General features: G+C 53.2%; 1 protein-coding gene across 3 annotated transcripts in view; it reads right to left on the bottom strand.

Moving 5' to 3' along the window:
• Positions 1–27368, bottom strand: part of SEZ6 (seizure related 6 homolog) — a 44227-nt gene that overhangs the window by 5050 nt on the left and 11809 nt on the right. For all 3 annotated transcript variants that reach the window (XM_053912090.1, XM_024564852.3, XM_053912091.1), the window contains exons 2-7: positions 18108–18779; positions 17510–17643; positions 7459–7654; positions 3019–3204; positions 451–619; positions 155–321 (exon numbers count right to left, since the gene is read on the bottom strand). In XM_053912090.1, the coding sequence (XP_053768065.1) occupies positions 155–321; positions 451–619; positions 3019–3204; positions 7459–7654; positions 17510–17643; positions 18108–18779 (1524 nt within the window). The remainder of the gene's footprint in view (positions 1–154; positions 322–450; positions 620–3018; positions 3205–7458; positions 7655–17509; positions 17644–18107; positions 18780–27368) is intronic.

The raw sequence follows: 27368 nt of genomic DNA, 5'->3' as shown, positions 1-27368 counted from the left end.
GGAGGGGTGAGGAGATAGGGCCTCAGTGCCAGATGAGCAAGGGCTGAGCTGGAAGGAGTGATGATGGAACGGAGGGGGACAGTGTGAGAGAAGAGACTCCCAGCCCAAGCCCCTGCTGTAGCCCCTCACCCTGGTTAGGCCTCATTAGGCTCACCTTCATAGCGCAGCGCCATGCCTGCAGCTGCCCCGCTGCTGTCAGTGCTGAGCTCCACAAAGAAGTGTCGGCCAGAGCTGAGCAGGCCCTCGATGGGCAGGTACTCCACCTCGTAGGAATCATACACAGGTGGGGCCTCCACGTTGTCCCCATTTCGTATGATGAGCCTGGGTCAGCAGAGCAGCAGCTGCGTGGCTTGTTGCTGACCCGAGGGGTGTGGCCCCTGCTTGTGTACGGTCCCTCTAGCAGGATATTACCAGGCTGGGCACTCCCGTCCCACCAGGACATCCTCTCACCTGTCATCATCCTCTGCCAGGGAAACCTTCTCAAAGTGCAAGTGCAGCCGCTGGCCCTCGGGAGCCTCTAGCAGCCAGTGGCAGGTGAGGTTGTTGCTGTAGTTGCCCGGGAAGCCGGGAGAGACGATGCGGCCAGTGGTGGCATTGCGGACCACTCCACCACAGGCAGCTGGAAGACAGGCAGAATTGTGGGCAGGGCCCCTGACTGGATCCTAGGCAGTCTAACAAGCCTTCCTGCCCTTCACAACTCTGTACCCTGTGCAAGGGGCAACAGGGATCTGCCTTCATGGTGCTGAAGGTCAATTGTTTGCCCCTGTGGCCCTGCAGCTCCAGGCAGCCTGGACTGCAGAATCCTACCTCCTAACCTTTCACACCTCTGGGAGTATTCACATGCCACTCCTCTGACCGGTAGGTCTGCCATGGCCTTGCTGTGTGGCCCTAGGTGAGTCACTTTCCCTCTCTGCTGCCCCCAGGTGGACTTTATTAAAGCCACCTACCCAGGGCTCCAACTTTCTTGGGTGTATCTGCTACTTCTACCTCATGCCTCTTCCGAAAACCAGTTATTGTTTGGATATATCCCTTTAACTAAGGTCCTCTTGGGCAGGGGCCAGTCTTTTCAGGCCAGGACAGAGTTGGCATTCAGTATTTGTTGAATAAAATGATTGAATGAATGTACAAAAGAGGGTAGGCCTAGATCAGGGGTGACATGCATGTGGTGTACATGCCATTCAACTCCAAATCTTGTGCCCTGAGCAAGCATTACTAGCCAGGTGATGGCCTCGAACACTTTCTGAAATAGCATCGCCGCCACTGTCATTCCTGGCTCTACCTAGCACTGATTCCTCTGGCTGGGGGTTGTCCTCTTTTTGCAGGGAGAGGCTGAGTAGCTCACTTGTCCCCATCACTGAGGACTGCTGACTTAGTTGGCTGCAAACTCCCAGCCATAAGTGGGGCTGGTGAAGTGGTCTCGGGCAAGAGGAGTATGGCTGGTTCCAGGCAGCGCTTTCCTCTCCTGGACATACAGCTTCGGATCCTGCCACCTCTGAGACCAGCCTGCCAGGACACAGTGTCTTTGTCTCCAAATGTTCAACACAGCCGAATATTTTAACCTAATGAACCTCCTGGGCAGGGGGTTGTGGTGAGTTGCTTCTCTGCTTCTCTGAAGAGACGGTGGACCTACCTTTTTGCTTGGTCTCGGAATGGAATACCCTTCAAATCTGGTCATGCCTCATCCTACATTTAAATTCCTCAGTAGTTCCCTATGACGCCCCAGATAGAGTCGAAGCTCAAGATGGCATTCAAGCCCTTTATGGACCTCTTAACTCTTGACTTGGCCTCAGCCTCTCCCCATACACCCTCTTCTTTAGGCACACCTCACGGTAGCATGCTGCTTCATGCCACCACACCTCTGCATATGCCGTTTCAGGGATCTACTCCACTTCCCTACGCGAACATTCTTGCAGTCCTTCCACGTCATCTTGGGAAGCTTTCCTTGACTCTTTCCTCATGTTGAAGCAGCTCTTCCTCCCTCGGATCCCCATCGCACCCTGAGCTTGTCCCATCACAGCACTATCTGCATTGACCGAGCTGAGCTGTTCGCTGGTATCACTAGACAGCTCCCTGAGGGCACATTCACCTCTGCTTGTGCCTGGCACTCAGGAAGAGTATATAGAATGAAATAAGGTTCAAAAGCCCAAGCTTAAAAAAGGAAAAAGGAAAAAAAGCCCAAGCTGCCTTTCATACTGCAAACTAAGCACTCCATCTTTCTTCTGCCAACAAGCCACTGGCAGCAATCCAGACTCCCAGTCACTCATAACCAGGACTTGGGAGTCTGTTTCTGCTTTCCCCCTTTCTCTCATCGGTGTCTCTGGAACCACTTTCCTCCTCTTTATTCCCAAAGTTACTGTCTAAGTTCAAACTCTCTTGCCTGGCTGGCCTCCCAGCTTCCAGACACCACCTGGCTGGCTTTCCTGAGGAGTAGTTCTGAGCTCCACCCTCCTCCTCTTCAAAAACTTCAACAGCGCCCCACCCTAGTTTTTGGCTGATATTCAAGACCCTCCCCCTCTCCCCTTCTCAAGTCTCAGGCCTCAGCCAAACCTGGGTGTCTTCTCTGTCCCTAAATACTCCCTTACCTTGCCTCTGTGTCCCTGCCCACATTGTTGCTTCCACTGAAATGTCAAACCTTCAGTGCCACTTCCTCCAGGAAGCCTTATAATGCCCAACTAAAAATGATTGCTTTCTCCTCCCTGGTTGCTTTAAGTTTCATTTGTACTTTTTACTTCCTGCTGTGAAAGTTGATACTTGAGTGCTTTCTTCTTCCCGCATTTCCTGGAAGGGTGGGCTCTTTGAGGGCATGCTCCCTGTTTAATTCAGCTCTGTATATCTGTGGTGTCTCCACCTAGTAGGTGCTCACTAAGTGTGTGTTGGATGAATGCCACCGAGGCGTGTAGCCATTTTCTGGCTTCTTTCTGGAGAGCCCAGGAAGGTACTACATAGCAACAGAGAGCAGAGATTAGCCCCCAACCAACTCCCCTGTTCAGCACTACCGAGTCCCCTGGGGCCACTCACCGATGCAGGTAGGCTCCTGGGAATCCCAGAAGGGCTGGGTGGCGTTGAGACAGGTAAGGAGCCTAGCCCCCTTCAGCTGGTAGCCAGTGGCACATTGGAAGCGGGCGCTGCCTCCTGGGTGGAGACTAGTGACAGTCACAGCTCCATAAGCTGGACGTCGGGGAAAGCGGCAGCTCAGGAGATAGGCTGCAGAGAGAGAATGGGTGTCGCGTGTATGTGTTTGCATTGAGGGGGTTGTTGAGACACAGCCAGGGCAAAAGGGGCCTGCTTCAGCCTGCCTGGAGGTGTCACTTAGGGCCAAAGGAAGCATCAGGAGTACCAGAAAAGAGGCTGATCCCTTCCCCCAAAGATGCCTGTGACATTTCCAGCAGTCTGGGCTGGGTAGTAGAGCAAGCAGAGTTGGAAGTTAGGAGGCTTGGGTTGTATCCCAAGCTTTCTAACACCTTAGGCAGGTTATTTAGCCTTTCTGTGTCCTGGTTTCTTCATTTGTTAAATGAGTTTTAAAATGCCTGTCCATCCCTGGCTGGCGTGGCTCAGTGGATTGAGTGCCAGCTTCTGAACCAAAGGGTCACCAGTTCAATTCCCAGTCAGGACACATGCCTTGGTTGTGGGCCATGTCCCCAGTAGGGGGTGCTCGATAGGTAACCACATACTGATGCTTCTTCCCTCTCTTCTTCCCTTCCCCTCTCTCTAAAAATAAAAAAATAAAATCTTAAAAAAAAAATGCCAGCCCACCTACAGGGTTATTGTGAGAACAAATAGGATAGTGTTTTATTCTGCTTGGTATCCCTGGAATCCAGTTTATAGTACATCTTCAAAAAATGTTACTGAAAGACTTGTAGGTGTGAGAGCACTTGAAATGGTGAAAAACCTATACTGACGTAAAGTATTTTTCCCATAGGAGACAAATATGAATTGCAGCAGGAAAGATTGAAGCCAGACAGTAACAGTTTCCCACTGTTCATTGAGAAATACTGACAAGCTTGATGGTAAAGACAGTGGGCTTTTTAAAAGACAGGATGGGGCAAGGGTGGGGAAGCAAAGGATGCCTTCAAGGGAGGTTGGGATGGGGACAAGTTACCCTGGGAAACTTGGTAGCTTTCGGAATTGTCATACCAAATACATCCGGAAGGTGGCAGCAAATCCCATAAAACAACCTGGAAATCCCAACTTGGAGCTAGGCTGAGGTGGGAGCTGAAAATGGGGGGATCAGGGCTTGGATCTGACAGGTGAGGAAGAAGACCTGGAGGGGTCAAGGAGAGAAGCCAAGAGAAGGCTTGGGCTACAGAGTCTGAAGACCCTTGGGGGTGGTGGGAGGGATGGGGACTGTCTAGACTTGAAGACTGCTCTTGGGTCTTGGGGTAGGGGGCAACCCTTACTGTTGGTACCAGGTGGATGGAAAGAGAGGGTCAGGCAGGGACTCTGCTAGCCTCTGTGGGCCCTTGTGTAAATAGAAAAAGGAGCTGCCTCTGGCTAGACCAGGGTCTAGGATCGACTTTTGTGATTTTTTTTTTTCCTGTTCTGGCCTTAGTCATTAGGTCTGTGAAAGGGGGAGGATGATACCTACTTTTCCCTCCCTCGCAGGGTCCTTAAGAGAACGGCCAAGGAATGGTTACTTGTGACTGGCAGGCAGCACAGGCCAGGGTTTAGGATGTGTGCTCTGGGGTCAGATGGCCTGGATTTGGGCACAGGCTCCCGCGCTTGCTGTGGCACCTTGGGCAAGTTACCTCACTTCTCTGTGCCCATTTCCTTGTTTGCCCACCTACCTACAGCATTGCATACAATGTTGTTATGTGAGAGGTTAAGTGAGAGGACAGATGCGCAGCGCCTAGCACAGAATGAATACTGAATGCACCAGCCTGCTATTGTTTGTCATTGTGATTAATAAAAGCACCTCACATCGAAACGCACCTTCCAGCTTCTAAAATGCGTTCATACTCTTCTTACTTGATGTTTACAATGTACTTGGGAAGAAGGCAGGCAAGGTAGGGGTTATTAATTCATTTTCAAATGAGAAAAACTAAGGTTTAGAGAGACTGAGGGACTTGTCCTGATCACACAGCCAGTAAGTGGTAGAGTGGGCACTTGAAGCCCCTGGCTCTAGAGCCCACTTGCTTTGCATCTGCCCTCTCCCATCTACTTCCCCAGGTGGAGTAGAGACCTGGGCTTAGGAATCTGAGGAACCTGAGAGTAGTAGACAAGGCTGACTGAGGTGGTTGTTCAGGGTGGCTACTCACAGTGATCCGGGAAGAAACCCTAGGCCAGACTGGGACAAGCAGAAGGGTTTGGGGCACTTTACCCAGAGTGGAGGGTGTGACACCCAGGGAGTTCTAAGCCGTGAGTCATATGTCACGCTCATCCCTTGTACCCATATCTTCCCTGTGAGTTCTTATCACAACTTTGGGAAGGGCGGCCCCCCTGTTTCACAGATTAGGAAACTGGGCTGGGATAAAGTGAGATCAGAATGCTGGGAGCAGACGACACAGCCCCCAGACTCCATAGTGGGTAAAGTGCCAACTTGCAGGACCAGCTTCATCCTGTTGTCATGACGACCATTCCCGGAGTGCCTGCACCACTGCAATCTGTTGAACTATTTTCTCCCTGGCATCTGTTTCTGGAGCCAAGTCCGGTGCCAGGAATGCTCAGGAGGGAGGAGGGGGATGCCTGGCAGGGCCCTCTGCCTCCTCACCCTGCCTAAGACTGTGGGAGGGGAGTTGGAACTTGGTTCTGCAGATGAGGCCCTTGTGGGGCCCCATCCTTGTGATCTCCAATATTATCTCAGACAACTCCGGTAGGGGTGTTGGTACTAGGACTCTTACTCCTGCTTCTGGCACCCTCTTTCTCCAGCCCAGGGAGACACGTGTGTGAGCACATGCTCTTCCTGTTCCCATCTCTGGGATCAGGGCTAATTACAGCCTATAATTAGGGGAATTACACTCATTAGGGAAAGAGCTGATCATTGACAAAAACTGGGCTGAGGAGGGAGGGCTTCTGGGAGCTGGACTAGCTCTCCCACCCCCCAACCCCCTTGGGGTCTGCTCTGTGTCTCGCAGCCTCCAACTTGCTGCCTTTCAGCCACCTCTGGCCCAACAGAGAGGAGGGCCCGGGTTTTGTGCAAAGGAATTTGCAGCAAGAGAGGTTACCATGGCATGAAATTATGCCTGCTGCTTAGGATTGATGGGCCATTAGGGAGGCTGTCTGGGCTGCCTACATTTTCACCCTTCCCTCAGCTCACCTCTTGCCTCTGCCAAGCCCCTGGCCAACCCCACCACCATACTCCTTGCTGCCATGCCAGTCTGTTCCCCTAATTTGGGTAGTGAGGCCAGGAAGGGGCAAGTGAATCCTCCTTAGTGGGTTCTAAACATCCACATCTTCAGAGGAGTGCCTGCCCTCCTCCCTAGGCTGCAGCCCCACCTCAGGGCTGTGGAAGTGGTCCGTGACAATTCAAGGCAATCCTGTGACTGTTCACACCAATTATTTCCCCATTAGTACTCCCAAGTCCGAACTGTTACCCTGTTGCAGCAGTGCAAGAGATCAAGAAGACTTTGCTGGGGGTAAGGGAAGGGCAGGGGGGACGCTGATGGGAAAGAGGCACAGTCCCAAGCCCCTTCTCTTTTCTCCATCCTGCCAGCTCTTTAATACTAGTTTTCTGTATGGAGCATGTGCTAGGCACTTGACGTGCACCATTTTGCTTAATCCTTATGACTTTGTGAAGTGTCTTGGTCTCACAGCAGAGGAAAAGTAGAGTTAGGTCAAATGATCTGTGCAAGGTCAACAGCCAGTGGGGAGGAGATTCAAACAGAGATGTGCTGAACTTCTGAGTCTGTCATTTTACCATTACTCAATGCCACTTCCCTACTTCCAGAGGTGTTCTGAGCTGACTGGAGCCTGAGCCAATTATCTGTGGTACGTTCAGGAGGCCAGGGTCAGGAAGGCCAGGCTGGTAGCTAGGCACCTCCGCATACAAGGTCATTGTCAAGCCCCTCGACCTTTACCCCTTTGCATTTGGGGAGAGAGCTTATATCATTATTTCCTGCTTAAGTATCTGCCTCCCCCTAGATTTTGAACTCCTTGAGGGCAAGAACTTGATTGGTTCCTCTTGATATTGCCAGTGTCCAGCATAGGCTCAGCAAAGAGTAGATGCTTAGGAAAAGTATACTGAATGAATGAATGGCAATAGGTACATCTGGGGCTTACTCAGTCCTGTGTAAGTCCCTCTTCAAGACCAGTTCTCTGCAGGGTGGCAGGTGGAGGAGGGAAGAAGGTTCTAGAGGTGTTAGATGTTCAGTTCTCACCTCTAGTTGTGCACAGCTTCACCAGGCACCTGTGCTGTATGTTACTACCCTCTCCCTCTTCCCTGCCCCCATACTTTAATAGCACCAGAGACTCCAGGAGGGCAGCCAGTCTGGGCTGGTTCTTCCCTCTGCTGCCCAGGCCTACCTTGGTAGTGGAAATGGAAGGTGCCAGGCCCTGCAGGTGGTGGGAGGCTCTGGAACCTCAAGGCTGCTTGGTGGGTGGGGCTGCGGATGACTTGGCCCCTCAGCAGGAAAGACTGGTTGGCCAAGGGCAGCGGGTCAGGTCCCCCCAAGCCCTCCACAGTCACCGTCTCCCCTTCCCGCAGGCTGATGTTCTGGACCTGCCAGTGGAATGGACAGAGCAAAGCAGAACAGTCAGGCTTTTTCCTACTGACTGGGCCCCGCTGCCCCTAGGTTCCTGCAGGCCCTAGGCAGAGCCAGTCCTCAGTGTCCTTCGGGCATTGGAGCCCCCAGGCCCTGAGCTAGGCACTTCAGTGCAAGAGGAGCTCCTTTTACCTTCCCAGTAATCTTGTGAGATGAGACCTGAAGTTCAGAGATAGTCAGTAAATTATACACGGTCACACAGAGATTGACCGTGTAAGTATGTCTATTTCAAAGTTTTTCAACTACACCAGCTGCTTCCTGTCCCTGCACTTTTCTGGGCTCAGTTTCCTTATCTATAACAGTGGTCCCCAACCTTTTTGGCACCAGGGACATTGGTGGAAGACATTTTTTTCACAGGGGGTGGGGAGTGCAGGGCAGGAGTTGGAGCTCAGGGAGTAATGTGGGGGAAGCTCTTCTTGCTGGCCTGCTGCTCACCTCCTACTGTGCGGCCTGGTTCCTAACAGGCCATGGACTGGTACCGGTCCTGGTCCACAGCCCAGGGATTGGGGACCCCTGATCTATAAAGTGAGGGTGGAATAGGTGAGTTGAGCAAGATAGCATCCAAAGGCCTGGCCAGCATTATGAGACCTCAAGCATCAGATCCGTGTGCTCAGCTTCCACTAGACGTCCCCTGTAAGATGCCTCCCAGGCACTCCACATCAATCTGCCTCATACTGAGTTACCCTCATCCTGCAACCAGCAGCTCCCCAGGCTTCCCATCTCAGAATAACCTCACCATCCACCTGCATGCCCGAGTCAGAAACTGGCATCTTGCCTCCTCCCTCATACCCTCATCCAATCAATCATTCAGTTCTGTGAATTGGACCCAAAATCTGCTCACTGCTCTTCATTCATACTGCCAGTTCTCTGGCACCTCACTATTATTGCTCACCTAGATCTCTGCAGGAGCCTCCTGGCTGGCCTCCCTGCCTGTAGGGCTTAACCCACTCCTCCCTCCACATCAATATTCTCTGAACTACAGCCAGTTCCTAAGCCCCAGCCTGTTGCTGAGCATGGTGCTTCTTTGTTTATATCCTCTGGTGGCTCTCTGTTGAGCCAACAAAGCCCATAGTATCTGGTTCAGACTTCTTGCTGTGGCCCCTCGAGGCCCTGTCCAACTTGGCCCCTGCTGACGGCTCAGCCTGGCTTTATACCATGAGCTTCCTGGACATGCTGCCACCATTCTATTCTCTCTTCTATTCTCAGTAACTTCCTTTTCCAATCCTTCCCTCTGGCTGTCACAGGTCCCTCTGCCTCCACCCCAATCCTCAAGCCTTTAATCCCTGGTGCATCCTTCTAGGCTCCATGCCTTCATTCAGTTAAACAAGCATTGGACAGCAACAGACTGTACCCAGAGGGGAAGTAGCAGTGTGTCCTGGTACCAGGAGCACTGGATTGGGAGCCCAGAAATCTGGGACCCATATGCACTTGGACAAGTATGCTGACTCTCTGAGCTTCAGTTTCCTTGTCTTGTAAAATGCCTTTGCTACTCAAAATGTGGTTCAGCAGCATCCGTATTACCTGAGCTTGTAAGAAATGCAGAAGCTCAGACCCCACCTCAGATCTACTAAATCATACTCTGCATTTTAACAAGACCAATTCAGAAGCACTGATCTACAATGATCTCCAGGGTCCCTACCATGTTGCTCTGAGGCAGGGCCTTCGAGGGTTAATCACCTGGGCTAGTTAAGTGGCATCAGTGAGTCACCAAGTCCCTCCCAATCTTACCTCTCAAATATTCCAGCTGGTTCCTCCTCTCTATCCCTTTGTAGCTGTCTTGGCTCAGATCTCCCTTGCCTATTGTTTCTCACCTGGAGAATGGCTTCCACACCTCCCAACCCCAACTCATCTCCCAGGTCCTGGCTGTCTCAGATCTTCAGATCTTAGCATGCCTCTCTCCCACCCAAATGCGGTTGGTGACTTCAGATTGCCCAGATGACAAACTCCAAACTCCCCACCTTGCAGTTGGCCTCACTGGCGTTGCCAGCCTCATATACCTGCACTGCAGCCACAGACTTGCCTCACTTCCACCTTCTGGGTATCTTTTTACCTATGCGGGACCCTGCACAAGGAATGCCTTCCCTCTTCTCCTGGTGGAACTGGTCATCCTTTCAGATCTCAGGACCATCATCCTCTGCCTCCCAAGCCAGGCCAGTCAGTTTTTTGCTTTGGGCTCTCCCCACCTGTCCTCTACACATCTCTCTATTAAAGCCCAGGGTGGCATTTTGGGTCACAACGCCTTCTTCACTGGCAGTCTCAGTGAAGATGTGTGGGGAGGGGAAATGGGTGGGCTGCTGGAGGTACAGTTCTTGCCAGATTCCTGTGAGCTGAGAAGCCAGAGGAGGCTGAACCCAGCCATGTACTAGGCTCTGGGCCCTTCAGACCGTGGATGCCAAGAACAGATGTGCCCTGAGGACTCCCCTGACTGGAAGAAAAGACCTGGTGGGTCTTTGCGGCCGAAGAGAAAGCTCAAAAGAGGGTGCTGGGCCAGAAGTGCCTCCTCTCTGTGAGGAACTCTCCACCATGGCATATTTGGGCGGAGGCTGCCTGACCATCTGCTGCTGACATTCTTCGGGGAATTCCTGCTGCAGGCGGAGGCTGGATGAGGTCCCTTCAAACTTGGAGATTCTGTGATTCTAGAGTTGGGCAAACAAGACTCATACACGTGGAATCTGTAATTATCGAGAGATGCCAGGCAGCATATAATTCTGCCTTAAGTGGCACTGAATGCGTGCAGCCGGAATCCTCTAGGGGAAGTGGAGGGGTTGCAGGCTCAGGAAAAGTGCACAGAGCAGGTGGGTCTGAGAGCGCCTTAAGCAGGCAAGACTGGGAGGAGGAGGAGGAGGAAGTGAGGAAATCCCAGCCGAGAAATTACTAAGGAAGCAAAGGCAGAGAAGTAGAAATGAATTTAGCATTTTTCCTAGTTCCCATAAACACCCTTTTGACCTCCAGCTTCCAGCTCCTGACCCTGCTGCTCTGCCGGCAGCAGCAGCAACAGCATTGCAACAACCATTTACAGAGCATCTGTAACTGCTGAGCCTTGTACTACTTGTGGATATTACTGCATCCTCACCACAGTTGTATAAGGTAGGTGGTAAAATCTCCATAAGTAAACAAAGAGGCTAAGGACCTTGCAAAAGGTCACACACAGGTGTTAAGTAGCAGAGTCTTGCTTTGCTGGGGGCAGTGTAGCTCCTTTCCTCTCAACCTCATGGGGCTGTCACCTGCAGACTGACAGACTTCCAGACATCTTTATTCCCAGACCCCAGGCCTGCCAGGTGTAACAAGAAGGTGAATCTTGGCCTGACCCGGCTTTTTCCAAGATGTTGACATTTACATTCCCACCAGCCATCCTCCCCTCCGGATGCTGGTCAAGCTGGGGAAACCGGGAGCTGATCTGGAGGAGGCAATGCCCTCTTCAGCTAGCCTGGCTCCTAGTCCAGCCTGGTGGTAAGGTTTTTGATGAGCACATGGAATTGAGGGAGCCCAGGTTGCTTGGGGATCACATCCAGGGGGTGCTCTGTTCTTAGCCAGAGACTGTCTGGTCCCTTGGGTTTCAGGGACCCATTGAAGGCCTGTTGTTGTAGCTGGAATGTAACTTGTCACTTGTTTGAGGGCCAGGCCTGACAGGGACCAGACAGGGCTGGGTGTTAAATAAGGCTGGTGATGAAGTCTTGATGCAATTTGCAGGTACCTGAAGAACTTGGGAGACAGATTGAAATGTCAACTCTGCTCATGAGGACTGTCTTCCCACACCCCTAGCCAGTGACAAGAGGGGAGCTGGGGCCAGGAAGGGAGTGGACAGAAGCAGAGGGAGATGAGGACAATTCCCACAGGACTCTGAATTGTCTAATACTAATTGTTGGGTCAGTTCAAGGAAGGAAATGTAGCCACTTTGAGGGGGCTGACTCCTTCCTGAATGGGAAGTGGGGAGATTTCAGGTTGCCCTCTGCCAGCCCCCAGACCATCACCCTTGACTGGCCTGTCTGCCTCCAAGGAAACTGCCAGTCGGGTCTCTAGAACATGCCCGATTGGTGTAACTCATAGGCGGGATAGTGCCACAAGTCTTTGCACACAATTGCCCTCGTACAACCACACACGGGCATGTGAGCTCAAGGATGTCTTGTGTGTGAGCCCCACTCCAGTGCCTGAGCGCCCCACTGCTGGAGCTGACCCTGCTCCGTTACCCTTTCCCGGTCACCAGCACACATGTGTACTCTGATATAGGCCCACTTGCATGCACACAGCTCCCTCACACATGTCCTGGCACAAGTGTGTTCTCACACATGTGCGCTCCCTCATATTCATGTGCTCCTTCATGCCCATAGTAGGATAATCATGATTTTTCCCATGAGACCCTTTATAGTTTTTAAACCTCTTTCACACCCATTATCCTCTCAGATCTCACAAAATCTCAATAAGGGATGCGGATAGGCTGTGTTTACTTCAACTGTGTAGATAAGGGAAACACTTAATCAGAGAAGTGGAGATGTCCTCTATGGGGCACACAGTAATTCCAAGGCAAAACAAGGACTCCAGGCTGGAACTCTTGATTCCTGGTCCAGTGCTTTGCCTTCATGCACAGCATCCCAGGCCCTCTCCCAAATTGGGGGAATTCCAGGTGGGTGTCCTGCAGGAGCAGGTGGGGCTGGGCCGAGAAAAGGGGTCAGAGGTAGAGCACCCCCCTGCCCCCCCATTCCCCTCTGAACTCCCTCTTTGGATTTGCCACATCCAGGCTAATCTGGGCCAGGGAAAAGACAGGGGCTCTTAAGTCCTGAGATCCAATCCCAGCTCTATCACTGACAAGTTGAAAGATCCTTGGGTAAGACCCCATGACTTCTCTGAACCCAGCTTCATCTGTGAAATGGGATAGTCATGTCCACTTCATGGGGTTGTGAAGATTAAGTTAGATCCTGCATGTAAGGGGTTCAGCACCGTGGGCGCAGCATTAACAGTTCTCTTTCTTCCTTTTTTTTTTTTTTGAAAGATTTTATTTATTTACTTTTAGAGAGAGGGGAAGGGAGTGAGAAAGAGAGGGAGAGAAACATGCGAGAGATACATTGATAGGTTGCCTCTCACACGACCCCAACTGGGGACCTGGCCCACAAGCCAAGCATGTGCCCTGACTGGGAATCGAACCAGTGACCTTTTGATTCTCAGGCTGTCACACAATCCACTGAGCCACACCAGCCAGGGCTCTTTCCCTTTTTTGAGGAGACCTGGGCCCTACTCTGGTAAAACTGTGGCACTTGCCACAGTGACAGCTGGCTGTGGACCCACCCCACGCTCAGGTCTGCCAGGGCTCTGAACCCTGGGAAGCTCTGTACCTGGGAGCCACAGTCTCTCTGGCCCAGGTTCTGCAGCTGCTAGGAAGCAGGGTCAAGGGCCTGGTGTGCCACTGCCCAGTCTGGCCTATGAGGGAGGTTTCTGAACCAAGAAAAGGAGCCACACTCAGAAAGACTGGCTGAGAGGTGCCTTCGGCATCATCTGGTTCAATCTCCTTTTACAGAGAGGGAAACTGAGGCCCAGACATCACCAGGGGCTTAGTCTAGTCACCAAGAGATGGGCACAGAGCCAGAGGGAACTTCAGTCCTACGTGACAGCCTCTGTGCTGGAGTCTGAACTGATGCTCTTTCACAGAGCCTTATGAAGTAGGGTCTGCTTTAAGGATGGGGAGAGGGTCCTAAATGCACGGGGTTGGAGCTGCCTGTATCCTGTGAATGTGAACGCCCTCAGATGGACCTTCCAGGAGCCAGAAAGGAGGGAGTTGCCAGAAATCTCACCTCACTGACCTACCACCCTACTCCTGGTGTCTACATTGGCACCGGTCCTGATCTGGCCTAGAAGGGGTGCTTTGACTATCAGACTGGCAGCTGGCCTGGCATGGGAGAAGGATGTTCGCTCCAATGGGTGGGGCCACCTGGGGCACTACAGCAGGGACGGTGGGCAGCTGTGCCCAGGCCCCAGATGGTACAGGGAGCAGCCAAACCAAGATGGGGGCTGGCAGTGGGAAGGCTTTTAGAATGCCAAGCACAGTGAGAGGCATGCACCAGGCCCAGGAAGGCCTGGAGCCCTCAGGGGAGACTGGCTGCCTGGAAAGGGGATGGGATCCACATGGCCTTGTGCCCACCAGTCCTAAAGGGGCCTCTCTGGATCTCTCAAGAAAGAGCCCAGCCCAGTGTCAGAACCCCAGCTGAAAAAAGCAAGACTTCTCTGATTTGCTGTCATTGCTACAGGCAGCTCCGACCCTGGGTCTCAGCAAGCACAAAGAGCTGCAGTAACCTGAAGGGAGGTGGGGGACAGGGGTGAGGCAGGTTATGAGGGGTTGTGGTCCAGAGCTAGGCTGTTAGGAATTCTGGAACCCCTGAGGCTGTTCCTTAGGAAAAGGAAATTGAAAGGGTCTTGCCCAGGGCCCCAGACTTTAGCCAAGGCTGTGGTCACATGGCAGGGGCTCAGCTTGATGTCAGGCTGACCTGTACAGGGATGTGATTTGTGGGTCCTTAGGATAATCCTCTCATCCCATGGCTCCTCCCATCCCCCTTGCCCAGATTCCATCCCTTGTGCCTATCCTTAGCCATCCTTGTGAGTTCATGGAGGGGCAGGCAAGGACTTACTCACAATGGGCAGAAGCCACAAGCCTTTCCCCAAGCCTGAAGGAGCAATGGGCTGCCTTCTAGGCCTTCTAGCTGCCTCACCTATTCCACCTCCAGTGCCGAGCATGGCCTGGCCCTACTGCCAGCCCTGACTGGGCAGGAGGGCACTGCTCAGGCCTAGTCTCTGGCAGGAGTGTAATCCAGAAGCCCTCACGCCTACTTCCTGCTCCTGTCTAAAACTGCTTGGCAGCCTTCAAGGGCCAGTCTACCATAGCTGTTGCCTTCCAGCCCTGGCTTGGCTGCTGGCCTCTCTCTTTCAGGTCCTAGAGCAGGTTTTGTCACCTCCTGAAAGCCTTCTTTGACCCCACCCCCAGGCTGGCAAAGTGTGTCCCATTCTGGATTTCCCACAGTCCCCTGTGCTTCCCACCCCCATCCCCAGCAGCACGTGGCATTCTATGGTCATTGTTTATGACATCTGTCTCCTCCACTTACTGTGAAGAGCTGTCTTCCCAGCACCTAGCACAGAGCCTGGCACCTGGCAATTGCTCAAGTTATATTTGCAGAATAAATTTATTCATAAAAAACATTAGTCAATGATTAATAGAGTGACTTTGGGCATTCCCCCCCCCAACCCCACTTTCTTTTCTTTCTTTCTTTCTTTTTTTTTTTTTTTTGCTGGCCTTGGTTTTTCCATCTAGCTTTTTGGCATTGGTGTATAGCGTCACCAATTCTTCAGGTCCCCAAGTGGCCTGTGTGGTGCAGCCAGGAGGCATAGGTGGGAGTAGAGGTTGCCTGAACTGGCCCTGAAAGAACAACCTTAAATCCTGCTTCAGCCTGGCTGATTCTGTCCTTTCCCCTCTCGACCCTCCCTGTCTTGGCCTCAGACTCTATATCAGGCCATCAAGGCCCACAAGGTCCCCAAAGAATCTGCCCCATGGTGGCAAGGTGGAGGGTGGGGCCAGCTTTGCCTGCCACATTTCCTGCCAGCAATCCAGGGCTGTGGCAGGTCTTCCTCTCAAGGTTGCCTGGTAACGGCTTTTGCATTCTGATGATAAAAATGTGGCAGCAGCAGACAACAGACATGGCTTACGTGAGGGGTTGGGCATCTAGGGTGGGGCTTGTGCCCAGGCCAGGGCCTGGGCAGGCAAAGCCAACATCTTGCTCCTTTGTGGAAAGTACCAGGACTGAGCCCAGCCTGGCTCAGTGGGCCTCAGTAGGGATGGTAGGCTTAGGGGCAGGTGGCGCTAGCTTAAGCCTGCAGGGGGTCACCCAGCCTGGCATCTGCCCCCTCCTACACCCTTCCCCACACCTGCAGCTGGTGCCTTCCACCTGGTGATCCACAGCCTGTGCTACCTCTCATTAGGTGATGATTTTACATTAATTACCTTAATTAAGCAGCACTGAGCGCTACTGGCTTGGGGTAGTAGTGGCTGTTCCTAATTATCCTCCTAGTCAGCCCAGAGTGAGGGGCACAGGGCTTGGCAGAGCAGGATCAAACAGTTACAGAAAGAAGGGGAGGGGCCTACTAGTGGTGGGAGAGGGCCTTCACCTCCGCAGGGCCTGGCTCAGAGACCTAGACCTGACACCCCCATTGAGAGGGCTGGAGGTGCTGTCCTAGGACAGATGTAGCTGGCTCTAGGACCAGATATAGGGGCTTTGGGATGGGTGGGGAACTGCTGGGGAATGGGGAACAGGTAGCACTGCCCTGTTCCCTGGACTCCTTCTCTTCCCCTTTCCCTGTGCTCCTTAGTTCCTTCCTAATTTGTCAGCTGTCACCTCCTTCTTTCCTTCCTTCCTGTATTTAACTGTCCACTTACTCAGTTAGTCCATGGAGAACCCATTCTGGGTCCCTTATTCCAAGGTACTGCTCAAGGCTCTCACAGCCTAGCTGGGGAGATGGACAGCTATAGACAGATTGACAGAAGGCAGAATAATAAGATCTAAGATGGAGGATGCCCCAGGCTTTGGGGATCAGGAGAGAATTCCCAGAGAAGGTGATGCAAGTGTTCAGTGCTAAGGGAGGGGACAGTAGGATGGCTCTCCTAGGCAGAGGGTCCAGCATGTACAATTGAGGCTTAAGGAGGAAGCGGACTTGGCCCTCAGTTAGCTGCAAGCATTTTAGTGCAAAGGTGGAGTAGAGAACAAGGGAGGAAGTGGCTCAAGATGGGCCCAGAGCGACTGGCCTTGGGGGAGGATCAATTTCATTTGAGGAAATTGACTGCAGTGTAGATGAAGGAGGGATAGTAGCGTGGGGTGACCAGGAGGTGGTCACTACATGATCTGGGGGAGGGACAGTGGGGGCTGGAGGGTGTGGCAGGGAGATGGAGGGGAGAGGCAGGCGGAGCTGAGTTTAGGGGAGTGTCATGGTGATAGAACATGGGTGTGAGCTGAAGGGACTGGGGGAAGAGGGAGAGGGAAGGGCCAAGTTGACCTCACGTTGCACAGTTCCAGGACGCCATCCACATTGCACTGCAGTGGCTCTACTCCAGGTTTCTGACTGGTTGGGGTCAGTCTCTGAGGACAGCAGTTGGGTGACAAGCAGGTTGAAGGAACAAAAAGGAAGAGCTAGGTCTTCCACCTAGGAAGGTGGAGTTCGGGGAGCCTGTGCTACATCCAAGAGGACCTACAGGCTCAGGTTTTGGGATTAAGAGAGAGTTTGGGGATTCAAAGGGATGAGGTGGCCACAGGAGGCTGGGGCTGTAGGGCTGACTCCCTCACCATCTGTCACCTCTCTGATGATGTGGCCATGTCTGTCTTCCCCACCTCTGCATCCCAGCAGCCAGCACAGGGCCTGGCCCAGAGGAGCTGCTCAGGGAGTATCTGCTGAAGGAATGACTGAGTGATTGAGTGAGGGAATGGCCAAGCAGCCCTGTGTTCTCTCTACTCAGTTACATAGATTCAGACACTTACCCAGTCCCCTGCCCACTGAGATAAGAGCCCATTCCTCAGGTTCTCCTGAGCCCATGATCGAACCCCTTAGGGAAGAGGATGGGCATGCTGCAGACCCTCTCAACCTAGGACACTGCTGAGGGGGAGCAGTAGCCTCTTTGCTCCCTGGTCCAGAATTCAACCACGTTTTAGGCCCATGGCCTAGGCCTGGCCTAAGGCCCCTCTGCAACTGATGCCCCTGAGCATCCCCACCTCCCCCAGAGCTGGTACCTTTCTGGAAAGATGACATATTAGCCCCAGCTTTGCCCCTGCCAGGTCCAGGTCACTCACCTTAATTTCCACACCATAGCCAGGATACACAGAGATGTAGTAGAAACAGTCCAGGCCGACATCATGGGGTGAACTGGGGGCCGTGGGGGAGTCCAGAGAGCCCTCTGGGCCTGAGAAGTTCCAGCTACAAGGGCCTGAGAGGCAGGAGGAGAAACAAGGCTAAGCCTAGTCCTGGAGAAGTGGGTCCAACTAAGGCTGACTTCTGTGTGTACATGTGTGCATGTGTGTGTGGAGGGGGTGAAGCTCACCTCTTAGGACATCTATTTCCCTGTTGAAAGAAGGGGACCACCTTCTCTTGAGCACCTATTGTGTGCAATCTTATCTCAGTTCTCGCAATGGCTCAATGAGTTAGGTATTCTTATTGCCATTTTACAAATGTGGCTCAGAGAGGTTAAATAAAGTTCCAAGGGTCTGGTTTAGTTACTTCCAGTCAGGATTTGAACCCAGGTCTATCTGGTTCCAATCCACATGCATCCTGCATTTTGGCCCTTGGTACTGAAGGGCAAGGCCAACTGGCACAATGAAGGAGAGAGGAATTTAGGGCCCCACAGCCACCCCCATTCTCATATCCAGATCTGCAAGCCAGCAAGTAGCTGACCTGGTGGCTGGACTGTGGTGATAGTGGTGGTAATGATGGTGGTGGTGGTGGTGGTGGTGGTCTCCTCATCATCCCCTGAAGCCGTGGGGGTGGCAATGGTCCCCTCGATCCCAAGGCCTGTGGTCCAGGACATGACCTCTGGAGCCCATGGCCACCCCATGTCTCCAGGACCCTCTTGCGTTGGAGTCCATGTTCTGCTAGGGGGTGTAGTACCGGGCCTCTCCCCTGGGCCTGTGGTGGGCACTGCCATGCTGGGCCCTGGAGGTAGGGGAGCTGTGATGTGAAGCACAGGGAGTTCTGACTCTGAGCTCCAGGGTCCTTCCCTGGATTGGGGCTGAGTGGGTGCCGCAGCTTTGGCTGGAGTAGGGCTGGTGAAGACTGGGCGGCTGTCCTGGTTGGCCAGGCGGGAAAGGGGACTTGGGGTATATGGTGTAGGTGGATCAGGCTGAAAAGGCAGTGCTGGCCTCAGCTCCTCGCCTGTCTTCAGCCCCTCCTGTAGGAACTCCTCAAGCAGTGGGTGATGGTTGAGCAGCTTCAGGGTGGGGGCGGTTGTGACAAAGTGGATGCCTCGTTCTGGCTGGTCAGGTGTGGGGGCCGCTGTCAACTCCCCATACGTCTCCTCCATTCCTGGCGCCTGGCCTTCCACCATGGTTGGGGCCTCTGAGGAGAGACCTGAAATAATAATGGATGATCAGAGGTTCCCCACTCCCCACCCCATGGAGAGCAGCATCACATCCAGTCCAGACGGTAGGAGATCCATCTCTTTTGACAGAGAGCCTTGGGGAGTGTGCTCACCATTGAGCGTCATGGAACTATAGAATTTTAGAGCTGGAAATGAGATGTTATCACATACTTCAAGGATGGCACATGAGATATCCCTTCCCCTCCAGCACCAGAAGTGGACATTACTATCTATTTATTATTGCACTATTTTCTGTTCTCACTTTTGCCTCAGAATCCTTCTCAATACAGCACTCCAGGCAGCCATACTTAGTTCCTCAGACTGACGACAAATAAATATTTGCCATGCCTAATGTAGCTCAAAGGCCTTATTTGACTGATGCCAAAGAACAGGCCAAAGAAAGGAAGTGACTCGTTCCAAGTCACATGACGAGTTAGTTGACCTGACGGGCTGTCCTTAGCGAGAGTGCCACCTCCCACCACAGTGACTGTTCTGCCTGAGGTCGTGGTTCCTTTTCTGTTCTCAGTGAAACTGCTGGTCATTAGTCTCAGGAAATGCTTCATATATTTGGGATTTTATTTTAGATGCCTTCATGTGTACATGACATCTTTGTCAGGGTTCCATTATGTCTCATTGTCACACTTCTCCCACTTCTCAGTTATTTCTTCCGTATGTCTCTCTTTTTAACTTGTCCTAGGGCAATCATGTGAGCAGAGTGGGAAGGGCTAAACTCTGGAGTACAGCCTATGTGGCTTCACCTCCCAAATCCATCACTATGGGGCTGTGTGACCTCGGGCAAATAACCTAAACTCTCTGAACCTTAGTTTTCTCATCTGTAAAGCGAAGTTTCTTTTTAGGATTAACTACGATAATATTACTTCCCTTCACCTTTTGATATGTCTCCCTGAATTCCCTTTATCTTTCTTGTGACACTAGCCAGGTCCATCTAGGGCAGGGTCTAAAGCAGGGATAGAATGGTCACCTAGCATGCTACCAGCCCACTTTCCAATCCATAGCAGACATTGTTAAGCAATTTTGGCTATTTCCTGCTGAGGTCACATGGGACTTCAGAATCCTTCTAAGAACAGGCTTTTCCAGGCAGCCACTACCAATGTTTTAGATAAGCTATGGAAGATGAAACTTATTTGCTGTTGCTCGTCTGAGATTGCTTTGCTATTGATTATATTGACTTATCCAACCAAACAGCTGGAGAGATGATGCATGTTCTGCTTGTGGCCCACTAGGCTCCCCAGATCCTTAACTACTAGGAAAAGGTCAATGGATGCTGGCTCCAGATTCAGCTCCTATGGAGTTTTGCCAGCTCTGAGAAGGCTGGGAGGATATTTTGATTCTACAAACATCTCTCAAAATGGCTACATGAAGACTTGAAGGGAAACAGCCAGGGCGAGATAGTTTGCAAGGAGGTCGGTTCCTCTGCGTGTCTGGTGGTGGGTGTCTTTCCACAGACTCACACCCACCCCGTGGATTGGCAGGCGCGGAGAAGCAGCAGATGGCCTACATTCTGTTCGAGAGACTATGGCAGCTCTGATGTGTCAGACAAATGGGAGGAGGGAGGAAACTGGGGTGAGGAAGGTGGATGCAGGTCAGAGAACTCTCCATTCCTCCAGGTGAGAAGGGATTTGGTGCCTCAAATCCCTAAGAAACCAGGACCAACTCCTATCTCCTGAGATGCCCCCTAAAGCAGGCCATCTGTGCCTTGGCATTCTGTGCCAGACAGTGACAACACGGTGCCCACATTAGATGCCCATCCAGCCAGGCCCAGACCCCCTGGAGCAGATGGTCGCCAATGCCCTGTGTCTTCATCTGAGTCAATGATGGAAGGCAGTGCCATGCCAGAGCCAGGCTACTGTTTTTACCAACTCTCCAGATGTCATGTGGTCTTTGCCAGGTGAGCTGAGACTGACCTTAGCATGGCACAAGGAAGAAGAGCCTTTCTCCCGGCCCCTGGGGCTCCAGCGTCCCCTTCCAAGATTGCCCAATAAGAGGTGTGGCCTATGGCTCCCAGCGTAGGTACCTGTGGCATTCTTCATTGGGAGAGGGAGGGCAAAGAGATCCTCTTTCCCAGGAAGGGACCATAGCGGGCACAGCTCCTCCTGCTGGCTGCCAGGTGGGTGCTGGGCAATGGAGCCGAGCTAATGGGCACCTCCCGTCAATGTCGACTGCACTGATTGTGTTATCTGGGGGGACCGAGCACTTGGTTAAATGGGATCGAGATAGCATATCAAACGAGCAAATTGATTCTGCAATCAGCTGCCACTTGGTCCCAGAGAGTGCCACCCACTGTCAGAGATGGCAAGATAATCTTGGGGAGACAAGCCATTTCTAGGGAGAGGGCATCTTCAGACACCCTGGTTAACTCTGGTGGAAGCCTGAGGCGCTGTGACCCTCCCCCACCACATCCTCTCTGCCTGGGCTGACTGAGTTCAAAGGTGCAGAGACCGACAAAGGGGGAAAGTATGTGGTGCAGGGGACAGCAGAAGGAGATGTCAGGGATCCAGATGCCTAGTCTCATCAGGCACCTATTGTGTGCCAGATACCGACTCAGGCTGCTCCCAGATCTTGTATTATTTCATTGACACTACAACTCTATGAAATGAGAATCTTATTCTCACAGTACAAAGAACCTGAAGCCCAGAGAGGTGAGGTGAAGACGTGCCCAGTGGCATAGTGGTGGAACTGAGATTTGAATCTACACTGATCTGGCTTCAAAGCTTTAGTCTTTCCACACCAGCCTGCCTTACAGGAGAAGAGACTGGAGCTACCCAGCAGAGAACATTCTAGCCTGTGGAGGAAAAGCCTAGAGAGAGGAACAGACTTGTCCAAGGTCTCATGCAGGTCAGAAGTGGAGCTGGGGCCATCGTTTCTGGGATCTGGGACCTAGGTTGGGCCTGAGCCAAGCTGGGCTGAGACCCAGGGAGCCCCGACCCCATGCCCATAGTACACCTGAGTCTGGGATCCAAACCAGAGACCCTGCAACCCTGCTCCACAGGGCTAGGGCACAGAGTTGCACATACCCGGGCTCGTTCAAATGCCAGCTCTGCCAATTGAAAACCAAGATTGCCTGGGCAAGTTTTTATGTCATTGGGTGTAAAATGGGCGCCTTGGAGGGGTTCAGTGAGAATCTGAATGCTCTAAATAGCAGTTTCGCAGCGGTGCTGAGGGAGAGGCCATGCTGCAGGCTGGGCAGCCCCGTGCCTGAGTTAACAGGACAGGCAGGCCTCTGGAGGGGGCGGGGAGGGTGCAGGCCCAGGGTGAGGCCTGTTCTCTGGGGGCCACGTTCCTCATGTGGCTGAGATCTGGAGGACAATACTGCAAAATGCAGCCGCATTTAAGGCCTGCAGGGCTGTGGTGACCAGGGCCTTGGCAAGACAGTCCCCATGAAGATTCCCAACTGCCCAGTCCACCTAGTGCCTGAACACAGGAATGTACTCCCCCTTTCCTCCTTGCCTCCCAACCCTCCCGCCTACCCCATCCCAGGTCCCCTTCAACCCTTGCCCTCACCCCAACCCAAGGCTGCAGCGTCCATGAGGGTGGGTCTGGGAAACACCATTCCCCTCTCCCCACTGCCATCCGTACTTCAGAGGAGGCTAGGAGTTCCCTGCAGCCCCCAGCCCAGGAGTGGCCTCTGCTGCCTGGGCCCTCCCCCCACATTAGCTCTTAAGCTATGCAAATAGACATCGGAGGGAGCCCTGTTTAAAGTGTTTAGACGAAATGAAAAAAGGCTTTCATCGGCACTAATGAGCCATTCAGGATGCCTCCCCGGTGGATTCTCTCCCTCTCCTGCCTCCTGGCCTGTGCCATCCCCCTGTTGTCCCTCTTGGGATTGAAGGCCCCCTCCCCCTAGCTCCAGCCTGGGCCTCCCAGGGAAGACCTGCTGCTTTGCCCACCTCCTCACCAAGGCCAAGCTAGGTAAATGTAGAGAGATGAGGGCTACGTGTCCCATCGCTGCCAGACTCAGATTGGAATAGGGGGGAGGGGTGTCTAGTCAATGTTTAGGGGAAGCCGAAACAACTGGGGACTCTTCTTCAAAGCATACCGCTAGGTAGATGTTATTGTCCTTGTCTTATGGATGGGGACCCGATGCTCCGCGAGGCTCCGGAGGCTGCCTGGGGTCACAGTGCCGCGCAGCCGGAACTGGTCTGTCTGGAGGCAGTGATGAAGCGTCGGGGTCCTTCCCCAGTGTCCCTGCCTGGGGAACTGCTGAACCAGGCAGCAGTTTAGGGCTCCGGATGCCATCTCAGGGCCAACTGGCCTGTGCCCGGGGTGCTATTTTTCTGCAGATCTTTCTGCACCATACAGCCTGAAAGGTCTCAGGTTCCAATGCTGAGTCTATGCCTCACTCACTGTTGGACGTGCACAGGCGGCTGTGCCCACTCTGGCCTGTTTCTTCATCTGTGGAGGGGGGACATCTTGGGTTTGGTGAGGGCTGTCTAGACAGGTGTGTGCTCGCTCTCATCTGCCAGCCCGCCCCATCCTCTGCAAGGGGCAGAGGGGCCTCCTGTCACTCCAGCAGCCCCTGCAGAGGTGCCAGGCATTCTCTTTCCAGGGCCTCAGCTGCAGGCCCCTCAGACATAGGCACAGGAGGAGAACCCTGAATTCTGAGATGTCAGACTTGATTCCCTCCTTGTGACAGCGCCAGCTGGGGGGCAGGGGTGGCGCTGACAGCAGGTGGGTACAGGGGGAGCCTGGGGGGTGCAGTGGGCAAGGAGCCCACTCCTCTGGGTTCTGGAGGTTAAGCTGGTCCAGCATAGGGAGAATGAGAATTTAATGGGATCCATTTATTAGTCCATAAACATTAATGAGTGTATTCTGGAGGTTCCCTGGCTCCTTTCAAGTTTTAATAGGGGATTAGTGAGGGCCTGGCCCCTGCAGACCCCCATTATCCCACAGCCCAAAGGAGGGAAGAGGGGCCCTGGGTATGAGAGTGCCTGAGTCCCCCTGAGTCAGAGCCTGGTTTCCACAGTGACAGCTCCACTGGGCTGGCCCTGCTTGCTCAGCTGAGGGGCCTCAGCTGGAGGCTGGCAGGGCCAAATAGGATCTCCGAGGCCCGAGGTGAGGTCCAGTTCTAGAGGCTTCCAAATCCATGTGCTACTGAAATTATTAACCCTATAGTCTCCCTGCATCTGAGGTAAGTTTGCTGCTATCTGATTACTTGTATTAACAAGGAAAGCAGTATAGGGCCCATGTGACAAATGGGGAAACTAAGACCCAGAGCTGGGACGTGTCTTCTCCAAGGTTACCTACAAGATACAGCAGAGCCAGAGTGACACATTCCTGTGGCCTGGAGCCGGGCAGCTGGGGCTGGTGACAGTTGCCGTTACTCAGTGCCAACTGTGTGCCCACCGTGCACTCAGCACCCTCACGTGTCCCCTCTTATCCTCCCCTTATTTACTGCAGTGGGGTTTGGGTTATTATCCCTGGAGATGAAGACACTGAGGGCCAGACTGGTCAATTAACTTGTCCAAGGTCACATGCTAATGAGTGGCAAGCCTGGGAGCATAACCCAGTGTTGGGCAGCTCCACAGCTCAGCCCCGTCCACTGCTCCCACTGGCCCTCAGCTGCAGCTCCTGGGGCCTCCTGACTGTCTCCCCACCACCATCTGAGGGCATTTGTGCTGGGAGCCCTGTCTCTTGTGTGGTGGGGAAGTCCTGATAGTGTCCTAGAGGGGCAGTTGTTGGGATGGGCACAGAGACTCACCCAAAGGGATCTTCTCCTCCTCTTTTCGGCCCATTTGCTCACTACTTTGTCTCTTCAAACCCTTCCCATTCTAGCAGGACCAGCTCCTATCCCTTCCGGGGAGCTGTCCCTGCCTGGTCCAGTGAGTGACAATAGCTCCCTCCTCTGACCTCCTGGGGGGACCTCAGCACACCTACAGCTTGAGTCTTTGGGCAAGGATCCAGCCCTGACACACCTCTCTTTTCCCACATCTCTCTTCACAAATGCTGACCCTTGGTGCTAAACCCAGTGAAGGGTGGACTCGGGGCACACACTTTCCAGGCTGGGATTCTGCCCTGACTGCACTAGGAAGGCTCTTCACTCCCCAGTGAGCCCAGGCTTCCAAATCCATGTGCTACTGGGATTTGGGCGGGTCCTGCAAGGAGAAGGTGGGCAGCCCGCCCTTGGCAGTGTCCCAGTACAGCCCCACCTGACAACTGATGAAGAGTGTCTCTTGGCACAAGCTGGTGTGTCTCCCGGCCCCAAACTACTTTCCCTTCCCCTGTCACTGACCACCTCCCAACACTACCCCCTTACCACCCTCTCTTGGTTAGCCCCTGGCAGTCCGGTCAGATCTGCAGTGCAGCTAGGAGTGGGGTCATCTCCTCTTCGCCAGGCTCCCAGCAAGGAAGTGGTTAATCCCAGAATCTGAATCCTCGTAGCCTTTGTGAGCATCTCATCCCTCCCTCCCTCATTTATGCAGGAGAAAACTGAGTCCCAGGTCACACAGCAAACTTGGGGCGGTGGGCAGGGCTGGGACTCAGGATGTTGGGACTCGAGAGCATCTGGCCCAACTGCCCTGAAGCACGAGCCTTCCTGTGCTCCGGGCTCTCTACCACCCATGGGCATACCTCCAGGGACAGCGTGCCTCCGGGGCTGCCAGGGCAGCCATCTCCCCCACTGTGCTGAGTTGGGGTGGTGGGTCACTCTGAGCCATTGTGTCTTCAGGGTTGGTGTCTTCTTGACAGATGGACAGAGCATGGGTGGGGTTGGGGGCAAGAGCCAGGAAGTGGCCCACTCTTCCTGGTCCTGCCCCTGACAGGCTAGGTCCCTCTGTGCAGATCACTTCCCCAACCCAAGCCCCATTTCTCCAACAGTAAAACAGAGTAAGTTTCTAAGGGCCCCGCCACCTCTCGTATTCCAGGATGCTACGAGCCACAAAGGGCTCTGTGAAGGCAAATAACACATACTACTGTTTACTGAGAATTTACCCCATGCCTAGCACCATTCTACGTGTTCTACCACAATTCCCTCACTTAATGCCCACCATATCTCTATGAGACATGAGCTTTCTTTGTGGGATATGAACTTTTATTATCCCAGTTTATAGCTAAAGAAACTGAGCCCCAGGGGAGTCCAGTTCCCAAGTCACCAGCTTGGGTATATCAGATTCAGACCGCCAGCCCTGGGCTGGTGCTGTCTGATAGGACTTCCTGCGACGATGGAAATGTTTTATATCTGTTTGCCCAATGTGAGAACCAGTAGCCACACATGACTACTGAGCATCTGAAATGTGGCTAGTGAGACTGAAAAACAAATTTAAAGTTTTATTTCATGTTAATGATTTACATTTAAGTAGCCACATGTGCTTAGTGGCTCCCATGGTGGAAAGCTCAGGTCCTGAACAGGACCTCTCCACGCTTGCGGTGTTCGCCACCTCCCTGAAGAGCCAGAGTGGGGGGTCCCAGAAAAGAGTTAAGGGTGGGTGGCAGTGTCTGCTCCCCTCTTTGGGCCTGGGAAAGCTGGGGACTTGGGGCGGGCAGGGAAAGATAACAAGGAACCCTGGGACTTCTTCAAGTTTTTCATAAGGGCCCCAGGGGAGCTGGGCCTATCAGCCGCTCAGTCCTCAGGGGAATTAGTGGTACCCGCCCATGACATTTGCTTCCCAGCCTTGGCTCAGCACTGGTATTTGGGGGCAATTTTGGGGACTCAGGCAGAGCCGGTTTAGGAGGACTTTATGCTTGAAGGGCAGCTAGGAAAGCTTGGCCTGGTGTGATTTGGCCCAGCATTGGGCCAGGGGGTGTGAATGCTTGTGACGATTCCTGCTGTGCTCTGTTGACTTGCCCCCATCTCACTGCCCAGCCAGGGGCACAGGAAACCTGGTCTGGCCACCACCCCAGGGCTCCTGGGGCAGCTGCCTGGCCTTGGGGCCAGGGAGGACACTCACATGTATTAAGTACCTGCTATGGGTCAGTCATGGACCTCCTAGAGAGCTGTCTTCCACCCAGAGCAGCAGACTTTGGCGCTTGTAATCCATATTTTACATTTTACATGTGAAGGACCTGAGGCTGAGAGGCAACGCTGATCATCCTGGTTCATGTAGAAGAAAACTGGCAAATAAGGAGTTTGAACTGGGTCTGCCTGTTTCACAGCCTGGGCTCAAAATTTCTACCACACTGAGTTGCTGCTTCACATGAGCGTGTGTGTGAGCATGTGGGTGTGCATGTGTGAGTATGTGGGCCTGTGTGTGCACATGAGTGTGCACATGTGTCCAAGCACATGCATGGGCCACAAGTCATTACCGTTTGTCCTTGCCCATGTTCACCACGCCCTGGAACCTGGCTTCTCACAGTCCTCTAGCCCTGAAGGGCCCTAGCTCCCAGAACAGATGCACTGCTCCCCAAGGCGATTGCTCAGTTCCCTTTTTTTTACTCTGCCACCTTCTTGGACCCTAACCTGACCCTTCCTGGGGCCATGGGGCCTGGACAACCCCTCAGCTCTGTGTGCATAGGGGGACAGGGAATACAGCTCTGGACTGTGGTTGGGCCTGCCCTTTTCTCCCCTCTGCCCCTCCCTCCCGTGAGGCTGCGACCAGGGCCCCAGGGTAGAGGGAGCTCCCAGC

Source organism: Desmodus rotundus, chromosome 9, assembly GCF_022682495.2.
Source record: "Desmodus rotundus isolate HL8 chromosome 9, HLdesRot8A.1, whole genome shotgun sequence".
In the NCBI taxonomy this organism is placed as follows: Eukaryota; Metazoa; Chordata; class Mammalia; order Chiroptera; family Phyllostomidae; genus Desmodus; species Desmodus rotundus.
Note: the sequence above shows the minus strand (reverse complement) of the source record. Positions and strands in the feature narration are given on the sequence as shown.